The sequence below is a fragment of the Paramisgurnus dabryanus genome, chromosome 5 (genome assembly GCF_030506205.2).
Source record: "Paramisgurnus dabryanus chromosome 5, PD_genome_1.1, whole genome shotgun sequence".
Classification (NCBI taxonomy): Eukaryota; Metazoa; Chordata; class Actinopteri; order Cypriniformes; family Cobitidae; genus Paramisgurnus; species Paramisgurnus dabryanus.
In genome coordinates, this window is record NC_133341.1 from 33,024,522 (window position 1) to 33,047,487 (window position 22,966).

At 39.9% G+C, this 22,966-nt stretch overlaps 2 protein-coding genes across 3 annotated transcripts; one reads left to right on the forward strand and one right to left on the reverse strand.

Moving 5' to 3' along the window:
- Window positions 1-265: 265 nt before the first annotated feature.
- srrt (serrate RNA effector molecule homolog (Arabidopsis)) lies at window positions 266-15,216 on the reverse strand. 2 transcript variants are annotated; one of them, XM_065251162.1, is made up of 20 exons: window positions 15,121-15,216; window positions 13,838-13,992; window positions 13,411-13,554; window positions 13,167-13,310; window positions 12,814-13,002; window positions 9,109-9,278; window positions 8,748-8,932; window positions 8,554-8,667; window positions 7,615-7,813; window positions 7,364-7,530; window positions 7,208-7,269; window positions 7,031-7,109; window positions 6,756-6,947; window positions 6,495-6,665; window positions 1,920-2,073; window positions 1,564-1,757; window positions 1,328-1,484; window positions 1,134-1,229; window positions 642-744; window positions 266-523 (listed from the first exon to the last, which is right to left on the reverse strand). In XM_065251162.1, exons 2-20 carry the CDS (start codon window positions 13,954-13,956, stop codon window positions 448-450), a joined length of 2,715 nt encoding a protein of 904 aa, XP_065107234.1. In that variant the 5' UTR covers window positions 13,957-13,992; window positions 15,121-15,216; the 3' UTR covers window positions 266-447. The 2 variants fall into 2 exon arrangements, with proteins under 2 accessions (XP_065107234.1, XP_065107235.1); XM_065251163.2 differs by having other exon boundaries at window positions 15,009-15,140.
- Window positions 15,217-15,948: 732 nt separating this feature from the next.
- Window positions 15,949-20,959, forward strand: prdx4 (peroxiredoxin 4). The gene is made up of 7 exons (XM_065251164.2): window positions 15,949-16,195; window positions 16,770-16,887; window positions 17,300-17,416; window positions 17,541-17,663; window positions 18,175-18,305; window positions 18,407-18,441; window positions 20,829-20,959. Exons 1-7 carry the CDS (start codon window positions 16,003-16,005, stop codon window positions 20,877-20,879), a joined length of 768 nt encoding a protein of 255 aa, XP_065107236.1. The 5' UTR covers window positions 15,949-16,002; the 3' UTR covers window positions 20,880-20,959.
- The last annotated feature ends 2,007 nt before the right edge of the window (window positions 20,960-22,966 follow it).

The window sequence follows — 22,966 nt, forward strand, 5'->3', positions numbered from 1 at the left end:
CTCTGAAAGACAATGTTGACATTTGAAATCACCTAAACAAACACGCCACTACCCCAATAGAATCTGGAGCTTATTTTGATAGACCCGCCCAAACACATACGCAACCCAGGCAATGATGTCGTGTAGTAGACACACCCCTTACTGCTGATTGGCTAAAAGTGTGTTTTGGTACTCGGCCTGATTCCCTTTTCTAAAGTGTTTTTCAAAAATCATGCACCCCGCCTTTAATTAAAATTTTAAATCGCTGACCAATACATTACACAAATGAAATCCAAATAAACTTTTTATTGGAAGCAAAAAGAAAACGGCCCACAAGCCCACTCCATAACACAGTGTACACAACATACACAGGACAGAGATGGGCCGTTTCTGGAATGAATGCACAAACATAAGATGATAACTGTAAAAAAAACACGAAGATTAAAATGTGAAGAATTAAAAGAAGCTCTAAAAGAAGTCCACATCATCTGGAGCGTCTAAATCGCGATATTCAATGATATTACGAGGATCCCCGCGCATCATTCTGGAAAGAAGAGAACAACTGATTACTGGGACATTACTAGCAGATATACTTTTTGCTTCTAGGTTCTCAAATCTTTTAAGAAGGTGTTGGATAGAATAAATGCTAACAACTGCCTCACCGGTTGTTCCGCGGTTTCCCGGGATAACCGCCTTGTCCACGAAAGTTGTCGTAGTTACCTCTGCCTCCTCCACCATACTGGTTGGGGGGATAAGGTGGACCACCTGTGAAACCAAAAAAATTCTTAATGTACCTTTCATGTGTCCACTAACAATGATGACTGGAAATAACATGTAGAAATAACATCAGTGCTTATATGACAAACGTTTACTGAGATATTAAACACTGGACTGAACATTGCGGACACATAAAAGCTTTTTGGCAAACAAAATGTGCCACAAATTTAAAAAAATATATAAATGCCTACGCACACAAAACTAATGCAGAACAGCTGCCACACATTTAACAATTTCAAGAAGGAAATAAAGGATCTAGGCATCACGTGCTTTATTGCAAAATAAGTAACAAAAATATATCAAAAATAGTTTTGCAACCACACTGACTGATTGATTTCTGCTTACTACTACACAATTTATCTTTAACAAACCCGCACCTCCGTAGCCCATCACTGGAGGTCTTGGTTGGCCAAACCCCATTAAACCTTGAGGACCCTGGGGTGGGAATGGAAGAGCTCCTGGTGACAGCACTCCTAAAAACAAACACAATGAAAATTTAGAGTTAGTTTTAATGCTAAACCACTGATTACATTATTACGGTTCATTTCAATATGATTGACAGGTGCATTACCCTGTCCGGGACCTGGAAGGGGTGGAGGCTTCATCTCTGGGATTGCAGGTCTTTTTGCATCCATCAGAAAGTTGTTGAAAAACACGACCTCTTTCTTTACTTCCTCGATCTTATCGCCGTGTTTGTTGAGAATGTGTTTCCTCACGAACTCTGGGCCCTTGATTCATTTAAGAAAAAATATTTTCATTAATGTTTTGAAAGAAAAGGCTTAAAGAAATCCTGTTTTAATCACACACCTTGAATTTTTTACCACTGAGTGGACAAAGCCACTTATCTTTGCCCAGCTCCTGCGTATTGGCCAACACAAACTTCTCCACTTCTTGCTCTGGGTCTTTGCGGCCCATTTTTCCCGCCTCGTCTTCAGATAAAGTTTCCTTCACACTGAACAGGTGTCCCATTTTATCTTCGAATGTCTTCTGCCAGTCTGCCACTATATGACAGGGATAAAGTCAAACCAAGGAAAATTTCTCAGCAGCAGGATTTATATTGACATCAAACTAAGAACAGCATTTAAAAAAGTCAGTCAATGGCTGATGAAGTACAGACATTACTAGTGTAACACATGTTAATCCACTAGTCAAGGATTACTCACCCTCTCTGTGAGAGATGCGGTTAGGGGGGATTGGTCCGCGGACGTGGATGATGCCGCATCGGTTGGGCATCTCGTCCTCACTCGGGTACTCGCAGGTGTTGTAATAATCAATAGAGTGTACGATACGCAGGTAAAAGAGCAGACGATCAAGCACCTGGAAAAAATACAAATATTCTCATTTAAGTCTATTTTTTTTAAAGCATTACACTTAAGTCAATGGGTCTCATTTACTAATAATTGCGTACAATTTCCATATTTGAACTACTCACGAAAACTTTCCACCTAATACACAACACGTGCATACGCACATGAATTCGTTCTTATGCTTGTTCTTATGTGCACAAAGTTGGCAATATGCATAATACCTTCCAGAAAAACGCTGAGTTTTTTGTGATTGTTGCGGGCAAAAATCCTTGATCTTGCAACACGTTTTCTTAAAAAATGTGATGGAAATGCACAATATTTATGTAATTTATGCAATGCAATTGTGTGAACTTCTTGCAGCTTTTCGTTGATGTTCACGTGGCGTCATTACGTCACTTCATAACGTAATCACGTGGCGTCATTACGTCACTTCATAACGTAATCACGTGGCGTCATTACGTCACTTCATAACGTAATCACGTGGCGTCATTACGACACTTCATAACGTAATCACGTGGCGTCATTACGACACTTCATAACGTAATCACGTGGCGTCATTACGTCACTTCATAACGTAATCACGTGGCGTCATTACGTCACTTCATAACGTAATCACGTGGCGTCATTACGTCACTTCATAACGTAATCACGTGGCGTCATCACGACACTTCATAACGTAATCACGTGGCGTCATCACGACACTTCATAACGTAATCACGTGGCGTCATCACGTCACTTCATAACGTAATCACGTGGCGTCATCACGTCACTTCATAACGTAATCACGTGGCGTCATCACGTCACTTCATAACGTAATCACGTGGCGTCATCACGTCACTTCATAACGTAATCACGTGGCGTCATCACGTCACTTCATAACGTAATCACGTGGCGTCATCACGTCACTTCATAACGTAATCACGTGGCGTCATCACGTCACTTCATAACGTAATCACGTGGCGTCATCACGTCACTTCATAACGTAATCACGTGGCGTCATCACGTCACTTCATAACGTAATCACGTGGCGTCATCACGTCACTTCATAACGTAATCACGTGGCGTCATCACGTCACTTCATAACGTAATCACGTGGCGTCATCACGTCACTTCATAACGTAATCACGTGGCGTCATCACGTCACTTTAGGGATGCATCGATACCGATACTGGTATCGGGTATCGGCCTCGATACCATATTTTCTAAAGTACTCGTACTCGTTAAAAGTCCCCCGATACCAGGGATCGATACCACGGTCTGAGAAATGTCTATGTTTGAGTGGCGTGCAAGGGGTTAATGCCTCTTGTGTTGTCCAAAGAGGCAGAGTTTACAACAAACTGGAAAACTAGTCACTTGTTTTTTTGTTAAATTATATGACTAAAGCTGTTACCTGTAAATTTGAATCATGTTTTTTATTAAGTACTCAGTATCGGTATCGGCAAGTACTGAAATGCAAGTACTCGTACTCGTATTCCAAAAAAGTGGTATCGGCGCATCCCTACGTCACTTCATAACGTAATCACGTGGCGTCATCACGTCACTTCATAACGTAATCACGTGGCGTCATCACGTCACTTCATAACGTAATCACGTGGCGTCATCACGTCACTTCATAACGTAATCACGTGGCGTCATCACGTCACTTCATAACGTAATCACGTGGCGTCATCACGTCACTTCATAACGTAATCACGTGGCGTCATCACGTCTAGAGCCCGACCGATATGCATTTTTTGGAGCCGATGCCGATACAGATATTAGGGAGTTAAAAAAGACCGATAACGATATATCGGCCGATATTCTTTATGTGTATATTATAGTACAGTACACATATACTACAGTATTTTATACTACAGCAGGCTACTGTACATATAATACACTATATACATTAACAGAGTATACTATATATAAATACTTTTTTGCAATGATCACTCACAAATGTGGTGATCAAACACTTAAAATGACGTGACAAAGATATGTAATATAGGCAGGTGGGTTTTACAAGTTAACAATAAACTTTATTATCCAAAATGATTCTAATATAAGTGCACAAAACAGTTAACTTGACTAATTATAAATAACTTTAAAACACAAACAAAACAAAATACATATAACTTAAATGATTGTCAGTTTTGACGAGAATAATGTTCTATTGGGCTTATTTTGAAAATGGAAACTTATAAAGTCATTGTTTATTAGCTTTACAGTATGTACTTACAAATTAATTAGAAACTTACCGTTAAGACGACAATGCTTGACTTGCTGACAACATAATGATGTAGGCTAATGTTTAATGTACTGTTTTTATAACACGAATCCACAGTGTTCTGCCGGTACTTTAAACTTTTATTAAACTAAAGCGTCATCTCTCCGCCTCTTTAATTTAGCGAGGGTGTAAAGTTGCGCGAGCTTATTTAATCAATTGCTTTGAAATGAGCATGTTCAGTAACAACACAAGCAGCTGTACTACCACAGACTTCGCATCAGTTAAAGCGCGTACTTTCTCCGCCTCGCGTCATTTCTTCCGCTTGCGTTTTAAACAACTCACAAGTGGACAAAAGAGACGGATTAAAAACACCAAATGTAAACCGGAATGTGTCTTTCTCGCCCACTTATAATCCAATCGACCAAAGCGCGTCTTAATACCAGGTGTAAAATGCTGTGAAGAAACCGCGTGGCTGCCTCCACCTGAACTGAGAGACTGACTGAAGTGAAGGGGGGTTGGCTGGTGTCACTACAGTGAGTGACCTGGGTCACCATTAGCAACCAGTAGGGCGCACTCTGCTGGACAAACAAGTACTTACATCTTTCAAAAGCATTTAATGTCTTCTAAAGGAACGTTCATATCGGCTTCATATCTGCGGCTTATACGCCGATACAGATATATCTGCGACAGGCTCATATCGGCCGATAAAATCGGCAAAACGATAAATCGGTCGGGCTCTAATCACGTCACTTCATAACGTAATCACGTGGCGTCATCACGTCACTTCATAACGTAATCACGTGGCGTCATCACGTCACTTCATAACGTAATCACGTGGCGTCATCACGTCACTTCATAACGTAATCACGTGGCGTCATCACGTCACTTCATAACGTAATCACGTGGCGTCATCACGACACTTCATAACGTAATCACGTGGCGTCATTACGACACTTCATAACGTAACCACGTGGCGTCATCACGTCACTTCATAACGTAACCACGTGGCGTCATCACGTCACTTCATAACGTAACCACGTGGCGTCATCACGTCACTTCATAACGTAATCACGTGGCGTCATCACGTCACTTCATAACGTAATCACGTGGCGTCATCACGTCACTTCATAACGTAATCACGTGGCGTCATCACGTCACTTCATAACGTAATCACGTGGCGTCATCACGTCACTTCATAACGTAATCACGTGGCGTCATCACGTCACTTCATAACGTAATCACGTGGCGTCATCACGTCACTTCATAGCGTCATTACGTGGCGTCATCACGTCACTTCATAACGTCATTACGTGGCGTCATATGGGCTTTCCGCATTGCAGCGTTAGTCCACAGAAAATTTTAAAGCATTTCGCCACCGAAGCAAAAGAGCTCGAAAAGCAATTCATGATGTTATTTATTATCTGTAATGTTTTGCTTTGCATTTTCGATTTGAGAGGTTTTGCTGTCGGTGGAGGAAGCCACATGTGCTGTGCATCAACTGGAGTAACATTAGTTAAAAAAAGGAGTATGGGATGCAATAAAGACATTTAAAGGTGCAGTGTGTAACTTTTATAAGGATCTTTTGACAGAAATGCAATATAAAATACATAATTATATTTTCAGGGATCTATAAAGACCTTTCACAATAAACCATTATATTTTTATATTACCTTAGAAGAGACATTTTTATCTAAACACACCGACAGTCCCCTTACATGGAAGTCGCCATTTTGTGCCACCATGTTTCTACAGAAGCCCTTAACGGACAAACTTTTTTACTAAGTTGTCTCCAACGATGACATGTTGGTCTGGTTGCAACTACCGTAGCTTTATGTGTTTCAGTGAACTGAAACGTTGGTTGCCATTCATAACCTCACCACTAGATGCCGCTACAATTTACACACTGCACCTTTAAGACATATATTAAAATTATAGTCTACCTACCAACATGCTTATTGCATACTTGTGGTATTCATTGTTCTTGATTTTTTCCATACATTTAGAAGAAATTTGGATATGAAACTTTTTGTTGAATCATGAGCTCACACACAAATTTGTGCATACGCATGATTAGCAAATGAGACCTATTATTATTATGCTGCATACAAAATCAGCATAAAGGCAATACATGAACATATGTTCCTCGTAGTATTCATTATTGACCCTTTAACTGGAACAAGCTTGTCCTAAACAGATAAACAAGATAATGAGTTTAATTTCCTAACCGTGACAAGTTTATCATCTCTTTCCACAGTAATCTCAGTAGGGTTTCCTTCTTTAGCTGCCTCCTCAGATTCAGCTCCGCCCACACTGCCCAGAAGCTCCTCCTCTTCAGCGCTCACTTCCTCAATGAGGTAATCTGTGATGTTCTTCAGAATTGGATTCTGAGCTGGAAGCTATAAGAAATGAAGAACCAAATTTTAGTTTAAAACATCATCGTCAGCACTCTTTAACATTGTTTTTTAGACTAAAACGAGTATGGGAACCTCCAAAGTGGGCATCTCTTCTCGTGGTTTGTCACACCAGAGATTTTCTCTATCGTCCAGGGCGTGGATCAATTTGGCAGCCAGTTTGATGTCGTTACGCAGGACTTGCTTATGCTGAGTGATTCCGTTGACGTTCCGCACGCGGCGCGCCAAATCCCGATTGACTCCGGGAGCCAACTCACAGTCCCGCAGCTGTGACAGAGAGACACAGAAGAAAAGAATCAGGGGAGGACATGTTTTTAAAATATCCACAGTGTTTCTCTTTTCAAACTCACCCGAATGTTTTGCAGGTTCCAGCAGATCTCTTTGATGTTCACACCTCTATCAAACGTCACCCAGCAACGCCTGAAAAACCTTAAGCACAGCATTGCAAAATTATTTGTAATATCTTTAAAGCATGTCATCTGGACATGTTAAACAATAATGAGAACACTGTGATTGTGGTATTCTACCTGCGCTCCGGCTGTGGTTCTGACAAACACACACGCATAAATCCCGGATAGCGTCGACAAAGCTGTGGGGTAAAACAATGTTTCATCATCAACAGCAGCACTTGACATACACTAACAGTATTAATCGTCAGTAATTACACATGCGTGCACACTTACAGCAACAATCTCCGCTTTAGATATTGTTGGAGCGATGCTTCTCATGAAGAGAGAGCATGTCCTGTGAAGAGGCCGAGGTCTCGGGGGCTGATCGTCCTTTGGTTTCTTCTCCTTGTCTTTCTCTCTTTCGTTCTGCTTCTCGTCAGCCGGCTCTTTCCCGTCGGCAGCTGAATGAGGCGAGTAAACAATCTCATCGTTACTGTTAACCAGGAATCACATTGTGCTTAAACCCAAGAGACAAAGGCACTGACCTTCTCCCTCTTCTTCTTCTTCATCTTCCTCCTTGTCTTCCTCCTTTTCCTCTCCCTCTTCAGCAGGCTCTTTCTCTCTCTCGGCAGGTTTCTCCGAGCAGTGCGAGTTTGAGTCAGAGTCTGAATCAGATTCGCTCTCTGATGCGCTGGCTTCATCTTCACTGTCTCCGCTGTGCTTCCTCTTCCTCTTCTTACTCAGCTGGAGAGAGACCAAGTGTAGAAAAACACCAAAAACATTTGGATGATGTATCCGATATTTATGGTTTCACTCAGAAATTGCTTATAACCGTGGGTTCACACCAGCCGCATTTGAGGCATCAAAATCGCGTCTACCATGTCTAGTTTGCAGCTTGAACATTTTGAGTTTACTCGCTTGGACTTCCATAGGCTTCTGCGACTCCGCTCACTTCCTGTAATCACGTCACTACTAGAGCAAGCTCCTGATTGGTTAACGCGGCACGTTTTTCCGCCAAGGTTCACATTTTCAACTAAATGCGTAAATGAGGCGTAATCGCCTCTGCCGCGCTAAGCGCCTCACTCGCGTCTGCCGCGCTAAGCGCCTCACTCGCGTCTGCCGCGCTAAGCGCCTCACTCGCGTCTGCCGCGCTAAGCGCCTCACTCGCGTCTGCCGCGCTAAGCGCCTCACTCGCGTCTGCCGCGCTAAGCGCCTCACTCGCGTGAGACCTCAAGACGTCCGTCAATGCGTCTTCACATTGATTTAAGATTGACATCACTCGCACTTGACGCCTCTACCACGGCTGGTGTGAACGCAGAACAAGGGCGATTGTTGTAATTTACTCAGAGCCAAACAAACCCTTGAATCGGTGTTTTAAATCAATCCGCTAATATAATGGTTTGAGATAAATAAGCACACAAATACAATCAGCATATAGAGTGAATACTGCTTATATGACTAGCACGAATGAAAAACACACTTACCTTCTTAGGTTCCGGGATTGGTTGAGCAGCTGGTTCAGTCTCTTCTTTCATCTCTCCTTCACTTCCTGCTGCAGATACACTCGTGTCCTTCTCAGCCCCATCGCCCCCTTCTCCCTACAAACACACACGCGTAGAGAGATCACGATAACGTCATCCACACAAACAATCTGCCCTGTAATCATATTCACACGCACAGTCTTGTCTTTTTCAGCAGAAGGTTTGCGCTCAACTTCCTGGGGTCTGGGCTCATCCCGTCGGGAAGGTTCAGACCCCGGCCCTCCGGACGACAGCCTTTCTCTCTCTTTCTCCTCCTCTTCCTCGTTCGGCTGATCGAGGATGCGCAGGTCATTGTCTCCTCCCCCCTCCATCTTTATCACAGCTAGGAGGAACAGATATAAGACATAAGCTTACTTGGGTTGGGATAAACCGTAAAGGTGAAGTTGTCTAAACAGTTCCTTAGTCAATTATCTTTAAATATCTTTATTAGTAGCAGTGACATTTTGTAAACTATTAAAAACGTTCATGAAGCTGTCACACAAATACACTTCTGCGTACCTGCATCTAAAATTTTGGTGATTTGTGGAGCACGCTCTATGTCCAGAGTGATCGACTCAAACCAGCCATTGTCCATGAGATACATGTAGACATTAAGTCTGTTCTGCAAAGCGCTGTGGGCTTCAGCTTTACGCCTCCCAGCCTCATCCGGGTGATATTTCGATCGGAACCTGATAGATAGACACCCCGAGCCGAGAGAAAGAGAGGGGGACAAACAGGGTGGATGTGGAAGAAAACAGAACATTAGCAACTTTTTCAAGACAGGAAAACTTTAATCTTTCAAGACAACAACTGCATTTTTATTTATAATATATGTCAATAACAGATAATCTGAAGTCATATATTAAAACTGCTTATCCCACACAACTTTCAGCCCACATAACACAGTGAATGCGTCCTAAAATCTAGTGAGCCGTCTACATATGCAGCATGTTAAGGTACTGTATCCTAAGCATGTGTTCTTCGTAGTTCATACAAAATCTGTCACTTAGGCCGCATTTACATTGCATGTTTGAAGTGACTCAATTCCGATTGTTTTCCTACATGTGGCACAAATCGGATGTGACCCACAAACGTGCAAGCAGGAAAAAAATGCAAAGATTACGATATTCGCTATACGATTGGTTTCAGGCCCCATTCATGAAAAATTGAATGAAATTTGGGGGTAGGATCAGGATAAAAACATTGTCGAGATTTTTACGAGATGGCTGTATCCTTTCTAGCCACAACCCATCTCGAGACGTGTCATACATCATTGAAAATGCAACGCTGGCAAATGACGTCAACTAAGGTGGACACCACCTGCGATCACATGACTTTTTAGCAGCGCAATAGAGGGCGATGGCTTCACTTAGTGGGGTAATGCTAAACTTTTAGGTCTTATTACAGAAATACAGATCTATAATCTTGTATAATTATTTTGTTTGTGTCCATTGCATATCCTTGCAACTTCCTCTTATGCTTAGCCAAGTTTTTGGTGTATATGCAGATAACAGATTCAAGTCGCTTTTAAAAGATGATGTAAGCGGGTCTTCGAAATAATCAAATACACGCAACAAAACGGAATTGGGCATCAAGATTTGCAGTGTAAATCCAGGCCTATAGTGTAGCATTTGACACCTCACTAGGTTTTAAAAGACAAGGATATAAAAGCTGAAGTGCACATCTGTCAGTCTTGCTACTCACGGTGTTGCCGAAACCTATGCATTTAAAAAGTGTGTTTGTGTAATAAATTAATCCACTCACCACCAAAGTAGACAAAAGAAAAAAAAATGGGGAAATAAACTTGATCAAGAAACAAAAGGTAAACAGTTGAGTGAAACACATTGTCCATTGTGTGCACTAAAATTTACCTGATGACTTCCCCGCAATACAACACATTTACACTGAGAGCAGTCTTCTCAAAGGTGTTTACGCACGTGTGCACGCACACGATTTCTGCGTTTTGGGGATTCTGATTGATCCAAATATCAAAAAATGAAAAAGTAAAAAGGGGAAGAAAGGCATCACACTATAGAAAATAAAATAAAATGCCTGTTCGTGGCCACGGAGGTTGGTTTGGATATTGAATGCTCGCCTGTCTGACTAAGAGCCCTGGTACTTGATTTCTAATGGCATCTGCATTGTGCGCAGTGCAAACCCTGACTGACTAACAGCGACTCCTGTGTCGGGTCCAAGAGCTTTTCTCATCTTCCAATACCTTGTACTGCTGGAGGGAAGAAGAATGTTAATTTGTTAACTAAAAAAAAAAAAAAAAACCCAGATAAATATTAAAAACAGCAGCAACCAATCGCTGTGGAGATAAACAAGCAAAACAAGTATCTGACAGGATTCATCTATTTGTTAAAGGACACAGAATTAAAATAATCACTACCATGTCTTGAAACTATCAAATATGCCCCAATATTTCAGCTGAAAGGAGGAATCTTTCATTTTTAAAGCATGATTATATCTTCACAGACTGATCCCAAAATGAGGATGTCTTAAATGTGTCCATGGGGCCTGTATGAAGTTCTCACAGATATATCTTAACTTAAACAAATAGTATAACAGTAGGGATGGGCGGTATGACCAAAACTCCATTTCACGAAATGAGTCGTTTTATTTCACGGTAACTGTTTTTAGAATATACAAATTTGCGGAAATTTCCACTCACTAATTAGCTTTAAGCTAAATGCTCACTGCAGTTTTAAAAATAGAAAAAGTTAGCAATGCAAAGTTAAAGTCTTGATAAAAGGATCTTGTTTTTAAATCAAACTAAATTAAACTATTGAAGATATAGTATGCATTGTTAATTGGATTTATGCCTGCATTACATTAAAAATAGTCATGTCAAACGATGAATTTGCACAAACCAGACAGGAAAAATATCTGTATATGAAATCTTTAGATATGGAGATAATAAATGACAGGTGAGGTGAGGATCATGGAGTGTTTTTTGAAGTGGTCTGGTCCCTCTTCACTTTTTTTATTTACAAAACGCGAATTCAATAATTTGCGCGGGTAAATTACATACAAGTCAATGGAAAGATGCGAACTCACACAGGGCGATGCGAACGACACGAATTGGGCCGCACCATTGCTGCGAAAACATGCGCTATTCGCCTCAAACGCATCTTTGTGCAAGTTGAAAATATTCATTTCGAGCAAAACATTTGCATGAAATTAAGTTAAATCCCGCGAGTAATTTAGAGTAAGGAATGTGATGCTTCACGATTGATGTGCATGCAGCATTACTGTGAGTTCACACCAGCCGCGTTTGAGGCTTCAAATTCACGTCTAGTGTGAGTTTACTCGCTTCATTCACGCATGAAATTCTAGTCACTGAGACATTCACGCGGAAATTCGCATCATGGGAGGGGCTTCTGCAACTCCGCTCGCTTCCTGTAATCACGTCACTACTAGAGCAAGCTCCTGATTGGTTAACGTTGCGCGTTTATCCACCAAAGTTCAAATTTTTCAACTCGTGCGTTTCCCGCGGCAATGCTCAATTCGTGCCAACTAGACGTGCGAATGAGGCGTTCAGCGTGGCGCAGTAGACGCGATTCCAGACGCGCATCGACGGTCTTCACATTGACTTAACATTGAAATCACTCGCGCTTGACGCCTCTTCCGCAGCTTGTGTGAACGCAGCATTAGACTTGCAATTTAATGGTTGCGTCTCCTTCTTGTCTTTCTATTCAAAGATGTTTGTACTATGAGCAAATAGCACGTCAAACAACTGCGCACGCATCAATGATATAAGTACGAGTTTAGTACTTGCTCAAAGTTCAAAAAACTTTACAATAATTACCAGCATTATGTGCGGGAAGTGCTTTATTTATTAGCCGGCACAGCTCCTTGTGTGCGCTTTGAGAGACTTTTGCATGAACATTCACTGATGCTTATTATGAAATAATAGAAAAAAACTTGTTTATGCGTTATAAGTGGAATATTTAAAAATTCTCTGCCATACGCAGTATAAGATGTAACAGTGCCAAGTTAGCCACGCCCATTCATTTACACAATAAAAAACTGTTACGACTGACATTTTATTTCGAGGTGACAGAATATACCGCCATACCGCCCAGCCCCACAAAACGGGTTTTAAAACTATGACCAAATACTTGAGGATATGCTTCCCATTCTATTGTGCCACCTTGTGAATCCATGCAGAAACATTAGCAACACAAAACTGTAGAGCAAGAACATCAGATGTAATCATACCACTCTTCTTCTTTATGGGCCAGGAAGAAATCCTGCATCTGCTGACGCCTAAAATCAATCTTGTACTCATTGTAGCGTTTGACAGACTCCGTCTCATCCACAGAATCATCCAGAGAGAGCAGGAACTCCTTAAAGGTCTTCATCACAGGAGGAAGAGGGCCAAGATCCATATCGTGGATGTTTCCCAGCCTGGAGGAAATCAAGAGAGGAAGGAAGAGGAAGACAATGTTTCAATATAACCAAGATGTATGACAATATTCTATATATAACTATTTCAACCAAACAGCCATTGTTCCCATTCATCCAGTACAAATTGACAGAAATAAACCAGAAAGTTATTTCCTCATCCTGACCTGGCCTGTATAGGGATACCATGATGTGGCTGCATTAGATGCATGTCAGGATGACCCCATGGCTGAGGAGGGGCGTAACTGGGCCCACCACCACCATAACCCAGATCATAACCACCGTGGTATGGGTCACCTCCATGGTCATCCCTGAGGAAAAGCACACGATAGAGGTAAAAAGAAATGTAATGTGAAGGCGCCTCTCTTTTTTTACATCCGTCATCTCTTAATATCCAAGAAAACATCTTACCAGTCTCTCCTCATGCGTTTCTGCTGCGGGCTCATGTCATGACGCGGAGGGGAAAATCTCTCTCGTCTTCCTCTGTCGTAGTCACGGTACTCGCCACGGCTGCGGCGTTCACGGCCCCGGTCCCACTCTCTTGCCGAAGGCCGCCTGTAAACGACAACCACAAAACAAGCATAAAAAAAACAGGCAAAAGTACTAAAACTACTAAGACTAATGCTATTGACATCACAGGTCAAAATGTTTCTATTGATCATTGCCACAGCCGTCAGTGTTCTCACTGATTGTATGGTTTGCATTTTTCATGAATTATTTTGCGTCCTGTTTTCTCCCTGTGCTAAATTAATTTTTTAGGCCAATAACATAAAACTAACCCTAACCCTGTGAAATCAAATGGTAAGGCTTGAAGTGCATGCCAAATAACTTTTCTCACCGATCATTCCAGTCATCTCTCCTTCGGTCTTCTCTCTCTCTGGAGCGGTCATAGTCGCTCCTCTCCCGGCGAAACTTGTCTCTGCGCCGGCGGTCGTACTCATCGTCGCTGTCACCCATGTTGCTAAAATAGGTTCAAGTACCGACAAACCTTTGCTGTGATACAGAAAAGAACAGCTGTTAACGGTATTAATGTCTACATATTTGTGGTTTGTGCATTAACAAACACTGTGATCAATGTCCAGACCTTCTTAAGACAATGTTCACAAAGCAGTTTTATCATTAACTGTACTCACTGTCTGTGAAAATCCAGCTTAAGTCTTTTTTTTGGACATGAAATCATCCTAAGTAAAAATATAATATTGATCTCTTTAATATTGACCAAGTAGGATGAGACTTTAGCCTGGGTCACATTTTGAAAATATGGCACTAGTATAGCCAAACCTGTGCCAGACCTTTAATTGGGTAGCTCACCCAAATGAAAATTATCATGTTGTTACAAACCTGTATAAATGTCTTTGTTCTGATGAACACGAAGGAAGATATTTTGAGGAATGTTTGTAACCAAACTGTTTGTAAGCCCCATTCACTTCCATTGTAGGAAAAAAGAAGTGAATGTGGCTCATGAACTGTTTGACAAACATTACTCAAATTATCTTCATAAGAACAAAGAAATTTATACAGGTTTATAACAACATGAGAGTGAGAAAATGATGAAAGAATTTTCATTTTTGTGTGAACTACCCCTTTAAATACACTAACGTGATAACCCTCAAATTCGCAATGCCAAAATCGTTTGATACGAAGATATTTAATAACCAATCCCCAATCCCCTAATCGTACACATTCACATCATTAGACTAAAGTAGTTATTTGATCGATTTGTAACCGTTTTTAATGTTGTGGGCCGCCTAAAATACCAAAAGTGTCTCAATGCAGGACAATACGCGCACACAATGAGCTCGAGGCACTCACGCGTTAAACTCATGTGCTAACTCACCATCTCACGTTTCTATAAACCAACAAACAACTACATGCATTAATACTTTTGGAACTCACACAACCTTTAAATACCTAGATTGAATACAGCGCAATTAATCTAGAAATAACTACATTTTATGAACACGCGGGTTACATTGTAGCGGCCTCAGTAAGGTAGAAAAGTCACTAACCGCATTAACAGGAAATAGTCGCACAATGACTGATTCATAAACTGTTTAACTTTCAACAGAGATTAAAAGCAGTGAGAAACCATATTAATAGATTTGGTAGTTGAATACTAACTAGTTCCTAGGTTTGGAGAGGTTTATCCGGTGAGCTCCCGCCAGTAGGGACTATCCCGAACAACAGCGGCAACAGAGCGGAAGTAACGGATAAACGTAACCACAGCGCCACGGCGAGACCGGAGGACCGAAATAACAATAACGTAAAGGGTGTTTGACTTCATGCAGCGCTGCGCAAATCAATCAACATATGACATAAAAGTATCGCGAGAGCAAGTTGTCTCAGTATGCTTTTGACTCACTCTCGCGTTACTTGATGTCATAGCAAGTGTCTAACTTAATATATTTTCATTTAACAGAAGGGTGTTTAAACTAGTAATATAGCAGCACATATATCATATATTTTTACACATACATTTTTATACATAATATCCCAATACACTATAATTTCGAAAGTAAATGGTAATCCTAGAAAAGCAAATAAGGGGAAAAAAGCAAAAGTGAATCCTAAAAAACGAATGAAATCAGACATTCTTGTATTTTTTACTCAATAAAATAATAATATAATAATAATAATTTCAACCGTGTTATTAAAAAAACTATTTTTTTTTCAGAAAAACATATGTCAGCACATAATAAAGGTTCAGGTAAACAAAGAAAAAGAAATAAAATATGCTTGAAGCATTATAAAATGATTAAATCAGCACATATTCTGATTGTATAAAATTGAAGTGCAAATTTATTCTAAATCAAATTAAAATAGTAAAATAGAAGTTAATGAAGAAAGGCGCGCGGAAACAGAAAATGTAAGATCTTTATATCATACACATAGATGTTATTGGCTCTCTCTCAGTACAGCTGCAGAAGATCAGATTCGACGCCGCGCCTGCGCAGTTCATAATAATATAACGCGATATAGACGTGCTTCCTACAAGACTCAGCAATGGATGTCAGTCGCAGTGAGTGTGTCTGCGCCCTGTTCAGCCTGTTTTTACTCCTCGGGTCGGTGGTCTGTGAGGGTGTGAATGGAAAGAAGGAACAGGAGTGTTATAATTATGCTGGTGGACACGTGTATCCCGGAGAAGCTTTCCGCGTACCTGTCTCTGATCATTCACTACACCTGAGCAAAGCCAAAAGTGTGTCCCTTTTCTCATTTATGCATGAAAAGTGCATTTAAAAAAAAAATTTTTTTCAGTTGTTTTATTGTTAGTGACTGCATTGTTTTGCACAAACAGCTGTCAGGATCTACAAGCATCATCTTGTTAGCATTAGCCTTTATTTTAAGAATATAATGTAGTTTAACTGAAATTCATGTTTAATTATTGCTGTACACGCTAATTTTGTGAGAGAAATAACTTAAATCTTCGGTTGCATTAAATGTTACATCTGCTGTACGGCAGTTTATGCGATGATTTAGCAGCAAGCTAATAAAAATCGCATTAGCATAGTTTATAATAGTTATTATGGAGCTTTTCATTTGTCAAATGAATATTTGCTTTATTTCAAGATCGTACTGTTAGTTGCCTCTATGTTTACTTTAAAACTGGTCAGCTTTTAAGGACACGTCATTGTAAATAAAACCTGCATACTTGATTGATGGATTTTGATGAGTCTCTTAAAGAGACACGAGCCTTTTGCGTCCATGCAAATACTCAAACTGGAAGCATAAATTAATTCTGGACTTATGATGACATTCTGATTTTTTTCCAGTCTCGAAACCAGCACCACACTGGGAGGGAACAGCTGTCATCAATGGAGAATTTAAAGAGCTGAAACTGTCCGATTACAAAGGAAAATACCTGGTGTTCTTCTTCTATCCTCTGGATTTGTGAGTTGACCACACCAGCCTTTGAATTTGAAAGAATTAATACATCAAGCACCTGTCTAAGTTAAAGTCAACATCGAGTACAAACTGACCCAGTTTACTTGTTGTATAGTGATCAAGCTTTTACACAAGTAACTTACAGAAACAGATTTATGTTTGCCTACGTTTTACTATGAAGTGTCCACATTTTAAAATACAGTCTTATTGTATATCACATCCTTGACAGCAGACAACTATGGGCCAGATCTGCACCGGATCTGCACCAGAGATGCTGACTTGGCATGTATCCGGTGTGAATCTGGCTCAGAGTCGTCTGCTGTCTAGGATGTAAAATGAGGTGCAAATGCTAAATGATGTTGTATACAATGTCTGAATCAGGTGCTTATATTTGTGTTTGTGTTATTTTAATCCACAGCACATTCGTGTGCCCGACTGAGATTATCGCCTTCAGTGACCGCGTGCATGAGTTTCAGGCCATTAACGCTGAGGTAGTGGCCTGCTCAGTGGATTCCCAGTTTACCCATCTGGCCTGGTGAGAGCTCACCTGGATTATATTTGTGCATTGTTTGATCTGGTAGTAGATTACAGGATTTGGGTCATCACACACTACAGCTAAATCAGCATTAAAAATTGACTTACTTGTACGTGTGTTTTAGGATCAACACACCTAGAAAGCAAGGGGGTCTTGGACCAATGAAAATCCCCCTTCTTTCTGACCTCACACACCAGATATCAAAGGACTATGGTGTCTTTCTTGAGGACCAAGGACACACACTCAGGTACTGGAACTACGGGCAGATCCAGAGGAAGAACAAGCCCTTTTCTTTTTTAAGTCCTATATGGATTGGGTTCGTGGGTTGACGTGACTTCTCTTCCGAGGAGGTGGGAATTCAAAATATGTTTCGGGATGTCCTGTGTTGCTCGTCATGTCAAAATATGTGTTCGTCACGTCATGTGAACATATGTGATTCACGCATCATGTCAAAATATGTGCCTGCTGCAGAAGCGTTCAAAGGGTTTATGATAAAAGAGACCCGATACTCGCAAGACACTCGCTTAACACTAAACTCTGATTACACATGAGTTTAAGCGAGTATCTGGCAAACTTAAGCGTCTCTTAAGAAGTCCCGGCACGCCGCTGTTGTTTATGTGATCTAATTTAAATGATGGCACAGCGTTCTGATCTGTTTTGTGCTGGTGTGCATGTGCTTGATTGAAACGTTAGACGAGCATGGACAGATGTCTGTTTAGTGACATGGAAATGTTTCTGTTTCTTCTCTTGTGTTTCAGAGGTCTCTTCATCATTGATGATAAAGGCGTTCTTCGACAGATCACCATGAATGACCTGCCAGTGGGTCGCTCTGTTGATGAAACACTCAGACTGGTGCAGGCCTTCCAATACACGGATAAACACGGAGAAGGTGTGACATTTACTTTTACTTCTGACACAGAGATGTAATTTATCCAAAACTTACTGACATTATCTGGTTTGCTTGACTAATTCTTGTCTTTCTGGTGTTAGTGTGTCCAGCTGGCTGGAAGCCTGGCAGTGATACGGTAAGTTCCTCAAAGAAAAAGTGCAAAATTGAAAATAATCGACGGTTTTCAATTTATTCAATTAAATAAAAAATTTATTAAAGTCAGGTCCAAATTCTAAGCTATCTAATATTGTTAAAGAGTTCCCAACAACTGGTTTAAGGGGGCATGCCCACTAGTGTTGTAGTTCTTGAGACCAAGACCACTTTTTAAAGGTCTTGGTCTCGTCTTGGAATCGACCGTTTTTTTACTCTGTCTCGTCTCGGTCTCAGACAAAGAGGTCTCAGAATTTTATTTCAAGACCACAACTTGAAATAAAATCAAACCGAGCTTGCCACATCACAAATTTATTTTGTATCATTAATTTTATGCAGTTTATTCATGTTTGGCATATGATGTTGGCATTGTTTAAGTTTCTCCCAATGACAATTTTTCTAATTTTGTTACTAAAAACAACTGTATTGTGTTAAGTGGATGGCAAGCCATGGAAAGACAGTTCAGAATAAATTGTAAAGTTGATTTCAGCTCTTAAGTGTTTGTTCACTTTTATTTGCTTATAGACAAAGACAAATTCCCACATATCTGCAATGCCTTTGATTATTTTATCAACTTCTCTGATGACACACACAAAGACAAGAAGTGTCTAATCATATGCATATTCCACATTTTATCATAAGTGTTTTAATGCAGTGACTTGCACTGGTCTCGGTCTTGAATTGGTCTCGGCCTGTCTTGGTCTCGGTCTTGACTTGGTCTCAGTTTAGGTGGTCTTGACTACAACACTAGTGCACACCAAAGCTTTTACGCCCGCGGCCCGCGCATGTTTTCAATTGATTCCAATGGAAACTCCATAATTTTCAGATAAGCCCGCGCTCGGTGCTGAGCGTCGAGAGTTCAAAGAGATTCTACTTTGGGTGAAAAGCTCCGCTCATCAATGTCAGTTCTCACACGGCCGTCCAATCACAGTGCAGAAAGGGCGGGTCAACTATTACAACAACCAACCGGCTCACAGCTCAAGTATCAAGCTAAAAAGGTGCTCGGCTGAAAAAACAGCTGGCATCCGGTGTCCTCCAGGCGTTTTATAAAAGTTTTGGCGTGCACAACCCTTAAATGCATGCAAGGTCAAAAAGCACTGTCATTTTCTCAAAATATATATGTAATATTACCCCAAATGATTCATGCGAAGCCGTTCGAAGATTCAGTCTACACTTATGAAAGCGAGTATGTAAGCTTACCGGGCCACAGCTAAACCGTAAACAGTAGTTTTTCTGCAACAAGCACTGTTAGTATATAGGGATGGGACGATTAACGGTTTCATGATTAACCTGATAAAATGTCCTGGCGGTTAGTGTTATCGTTTAAAATTTAATTATCCTTACAACCGTGATTTTAAAGACTCTCTGTAAATCCTGTCCAGCCAGAATCATTTTGACGCAGGCGCGCACATGCAACATAGTTTTTTGCACAAGAAGACATTTAAGGGATAATGTATTGTATTCATTCACGGTAAACTTATTAGACAGATTTATTTATTTTTTTTACCACAGAAATAATTTCAGGGACATGAAATATTAAATTGTGATTTTCAAAAATAAAACGTGTTCAAATGTTTTCAGTGTGTGTATCAGTTCTTAACAAAACCATGATAATATTGATAACCGTGATAACTTTGTTCACTATAATCATGAAATGTTCATACCGTCCCATCCCTATTATCATGACTTACAGTATAGTAAACTTGACATTCAGAACACACTGCAGAGAATAAACACATAATGTAATAATCATACTTACAGGTTAGGAGACTCATGTTGGTCCAAATAAAGGGTACTGAACCATCTTTCATGGCCAAATATTTAGCAAATACCACCTTGATAAAGTAATTTTTTGACCACTGATTCTTCACATCTTCATTCTTTGGTATTGAACACAACACAAACTTGCCTTTACAGCTGAAAACACAGTGTCTTCTTGACATGATGTCTGTGGCCAGGTCAGGCTTTTCATTTTTTGTGGGCAAGACTGTAGGTGGAGATTATACAAAGTATTGCCTTCATACGTCATAGACTGACAACAGGCCGGAGATTCGAATATGAGATGACTCGTAAACGCAGTTCAGACTCCCTACTTTAGTTAGCCAATAGTTTATTTATCGTGCACTTTTTGGGTTAACAACTTTGCACATCACAATGGACAGCTCCATGACACAATGCAATAAAGGTCATTTTTTGATACTGGATCTGACTGGCTCTTTAAATATGAGCACACATAAAATGTATTTTATTCTTTAAAAGAAGAATATTGTTGTTTCTCGTCGTGTTACCCCTAACATCCCTAGAGTTTATTTGGATATTTTACACATGCATGATCAGTTACAGTGTTTTTATATCTTTTCTCTTTCCATACAGATTATTCCAGACCCTGCGGGGAAACTGAAGTACTTCGATAAACTCAACTGAGGTTAATGTTTCACGTAAGGCACTTGGATTTGTGTGGTTCCTGTTTGTGTACTCGCACAATAAAAGGAGAGTTTTGATAACCCTGTTTTGACCCTGTAGTTTATGTTGGTTGTGTCTTTGTCTGACACTAGAGGGTGATCTGGTCTTATGTCACACATCCCTGATACTGATGTCAGATCAGCTTTCTGTTTTCTAAAGTGAAAGAAAACTTGATTAGAAACTGAATGCAGTCATTTAAAGGTGCCGAACTGAAACTTTTTTTTTTAACATGAAAGTATTTTATTGTTTATCTATAAGTTTAGATAAGGTTCTGATACTTGACCCTGTCCTGGACATTGAGGCTGAAGTGCAAACCAATGAATTAACATCAATAAAAACATTACATTGATACATATGTATTAAAATATTATGTATTGTTACTGATGTTTCTCATATACGAATTCCCACAGTCATAAAAGATGAAATTTTACATTTAAGAATTGTAGCTATAATATACCTACATAAAAATCCTTGCCCTGTAATCACAAATGACTGGATAATTCGTAAAATAAATTTTTATGATTGAAATAAAATAACCTTAGCCAATGTCAAGTTTGTTAGCAGCCTTCCACTGCATCTTGTAACCTTTTGGCAGATAAAAACAAATGTTAATGAACTTTAAAGACTTTTTAATCCTTGTAGTTAGCCATTTATGTTTTATTGCATAATATAGATTAATCCGTAACAGTTCACCTTGTAATAGCTGTTATGAAACATTTTGGCTGTACAACCCAGAGACTTGATTTTACTGTACTAGTTTGTGTTTTGGTATTACATGCACCAAAGGTCAGTCACATGTTTGGGTCAAAGGTGATGTGCGAAAACAGTGGAAAGTTTTCCGCAAATATAAGCCAGCTGTTGATGTCACCTGCCAAAAAATGTGAATTCATCAAGACGTTTTCTAATATGATTATTTATGTCTTCAAACTAAAATGTGGGGGAAATCAGAAATGCATGGAAAAGATTCAGAAAGTCAAATCAGCTATAAGTCATCAAAGTTGTGTTGCCAACACACGACAGCACGCATGGCAAAATATACACAAAACATCAGCTTCCTGAAGCACAGCTCAGACCTGATATCATACACACAAACACTTCTGTGTTTACAAGAAAGCACACATAAAGAGTCTTTAACCCTTTAACTGGTGCTGTTTACTTCAATATTTTGCCTTAAAGGTGCTGTGTGTAATTTTTTGAAGGATCTCTTGACAGAAATGCAAAATAATATACAAAACTATATTATCAGGGGTGTATAAAGACCTTTCTTAATGAACAGTTATGTGTTAATTATCTTAGAATGAGATGTTTTTATCTACATACACAGAGGGTCCACTTACATGGAAGTCGCCATTTTGTGCCGCCATGTTTCTACAGAAGGCCTTCACGGACAAACTTTTTTTCCTAAGTTGTCTCCGACAATGACATGTTTGTCCGGTGGTGGCTACCGTAGCTTTTCTTTGTGTTTCAAAAGCGAGGGGTGAGCAGTGGACTGAGCCGTTGGTTGCAATTCGCAACCTCACCACTAGATGCCGCTAAAATTTACTCACTGCACCTTTAAATTTTAATCTTATCACAACAAACTTTATATCATTGGAAAGGTCCAAGAATGTAGTTTGATATTTCAAAACCTTTTAGCAGTAATAATAATGCAGTGACAGTAATTTATTAATTTGTGACAGGAGTACGCAGCAACCGTTGACACCTAGTTGTCATTGTTGGTAAAACCACTAAAAGTGTAACACAAACATCACATTTTGATAATTTTATGTATAAAATATAAACGTTATTGCATTATTTGTATGTATTAAAATAAATGTAAACTGCTATAACATTTTTTTTAAATATTTTCACCTAGACATTTCCGTAAAAAGTGTCTTCTTTAACACCTTCTTTTCACCTTTTCGGTTAAGGGGTTAACTTTGTCTCTTCTCGTTTTTCAAGGATGTTAGGTTTATCAATGCAATTTTTTTTTAAATTAGGTGGTTTGTAATGGGTAATTAAGTAAACAGATCAAATAAGATTCAAACAGATCTAAGTTGTCTGAATGA

Excerpts from the sequence above, each read along its gene's own strand:
- srrt (XM_065251162.1), bottom strand. The coding sequence starts at position 13,956 with ATGGGTGACAGCGACGATGAGTACGACCGCCGGCGCAGAGACAAGTTT. Across the intron at positions 13,311-13,410 it reads AAACGCATGAGGAGAGACTG|GGATGACCATGGAGGTGACC; the intron begins GTAAGATGTTTT and ends GCTTTTCCTCAG. Across the intron at positions 7,110-7,207 it reads GAACCACAGCCGGAGCGCAG|GTTTTTCAGGCGTTGCTGGG; the intron begins GTAGAATACCAC and ends GCTGTGCTTAAG.
- prdx4 (XM_065251164.2), top strand. The coding sequence starts at position 16,003 with ATGGATGTCAGTCGCAGTGAGTGTGTCTGCGCCCTGTTCAGCCTGTTT. Across the intron at positions 18,306-18,406 it reads CACGGATAAACACGGAGAAG|TGTGTCCAGCTGGCTGGAAG; the intron begins GTGTGACATTTA and ends TTCTGGTGTTAG. Across the intron at positions 18,442-20,828 it reads GGAAGCCTGGCAGTGATACG|ATTATTCCAGACCCTGCGGG; the intron begins GTAAGTTCCTCA and ends CTTTCCATACAG.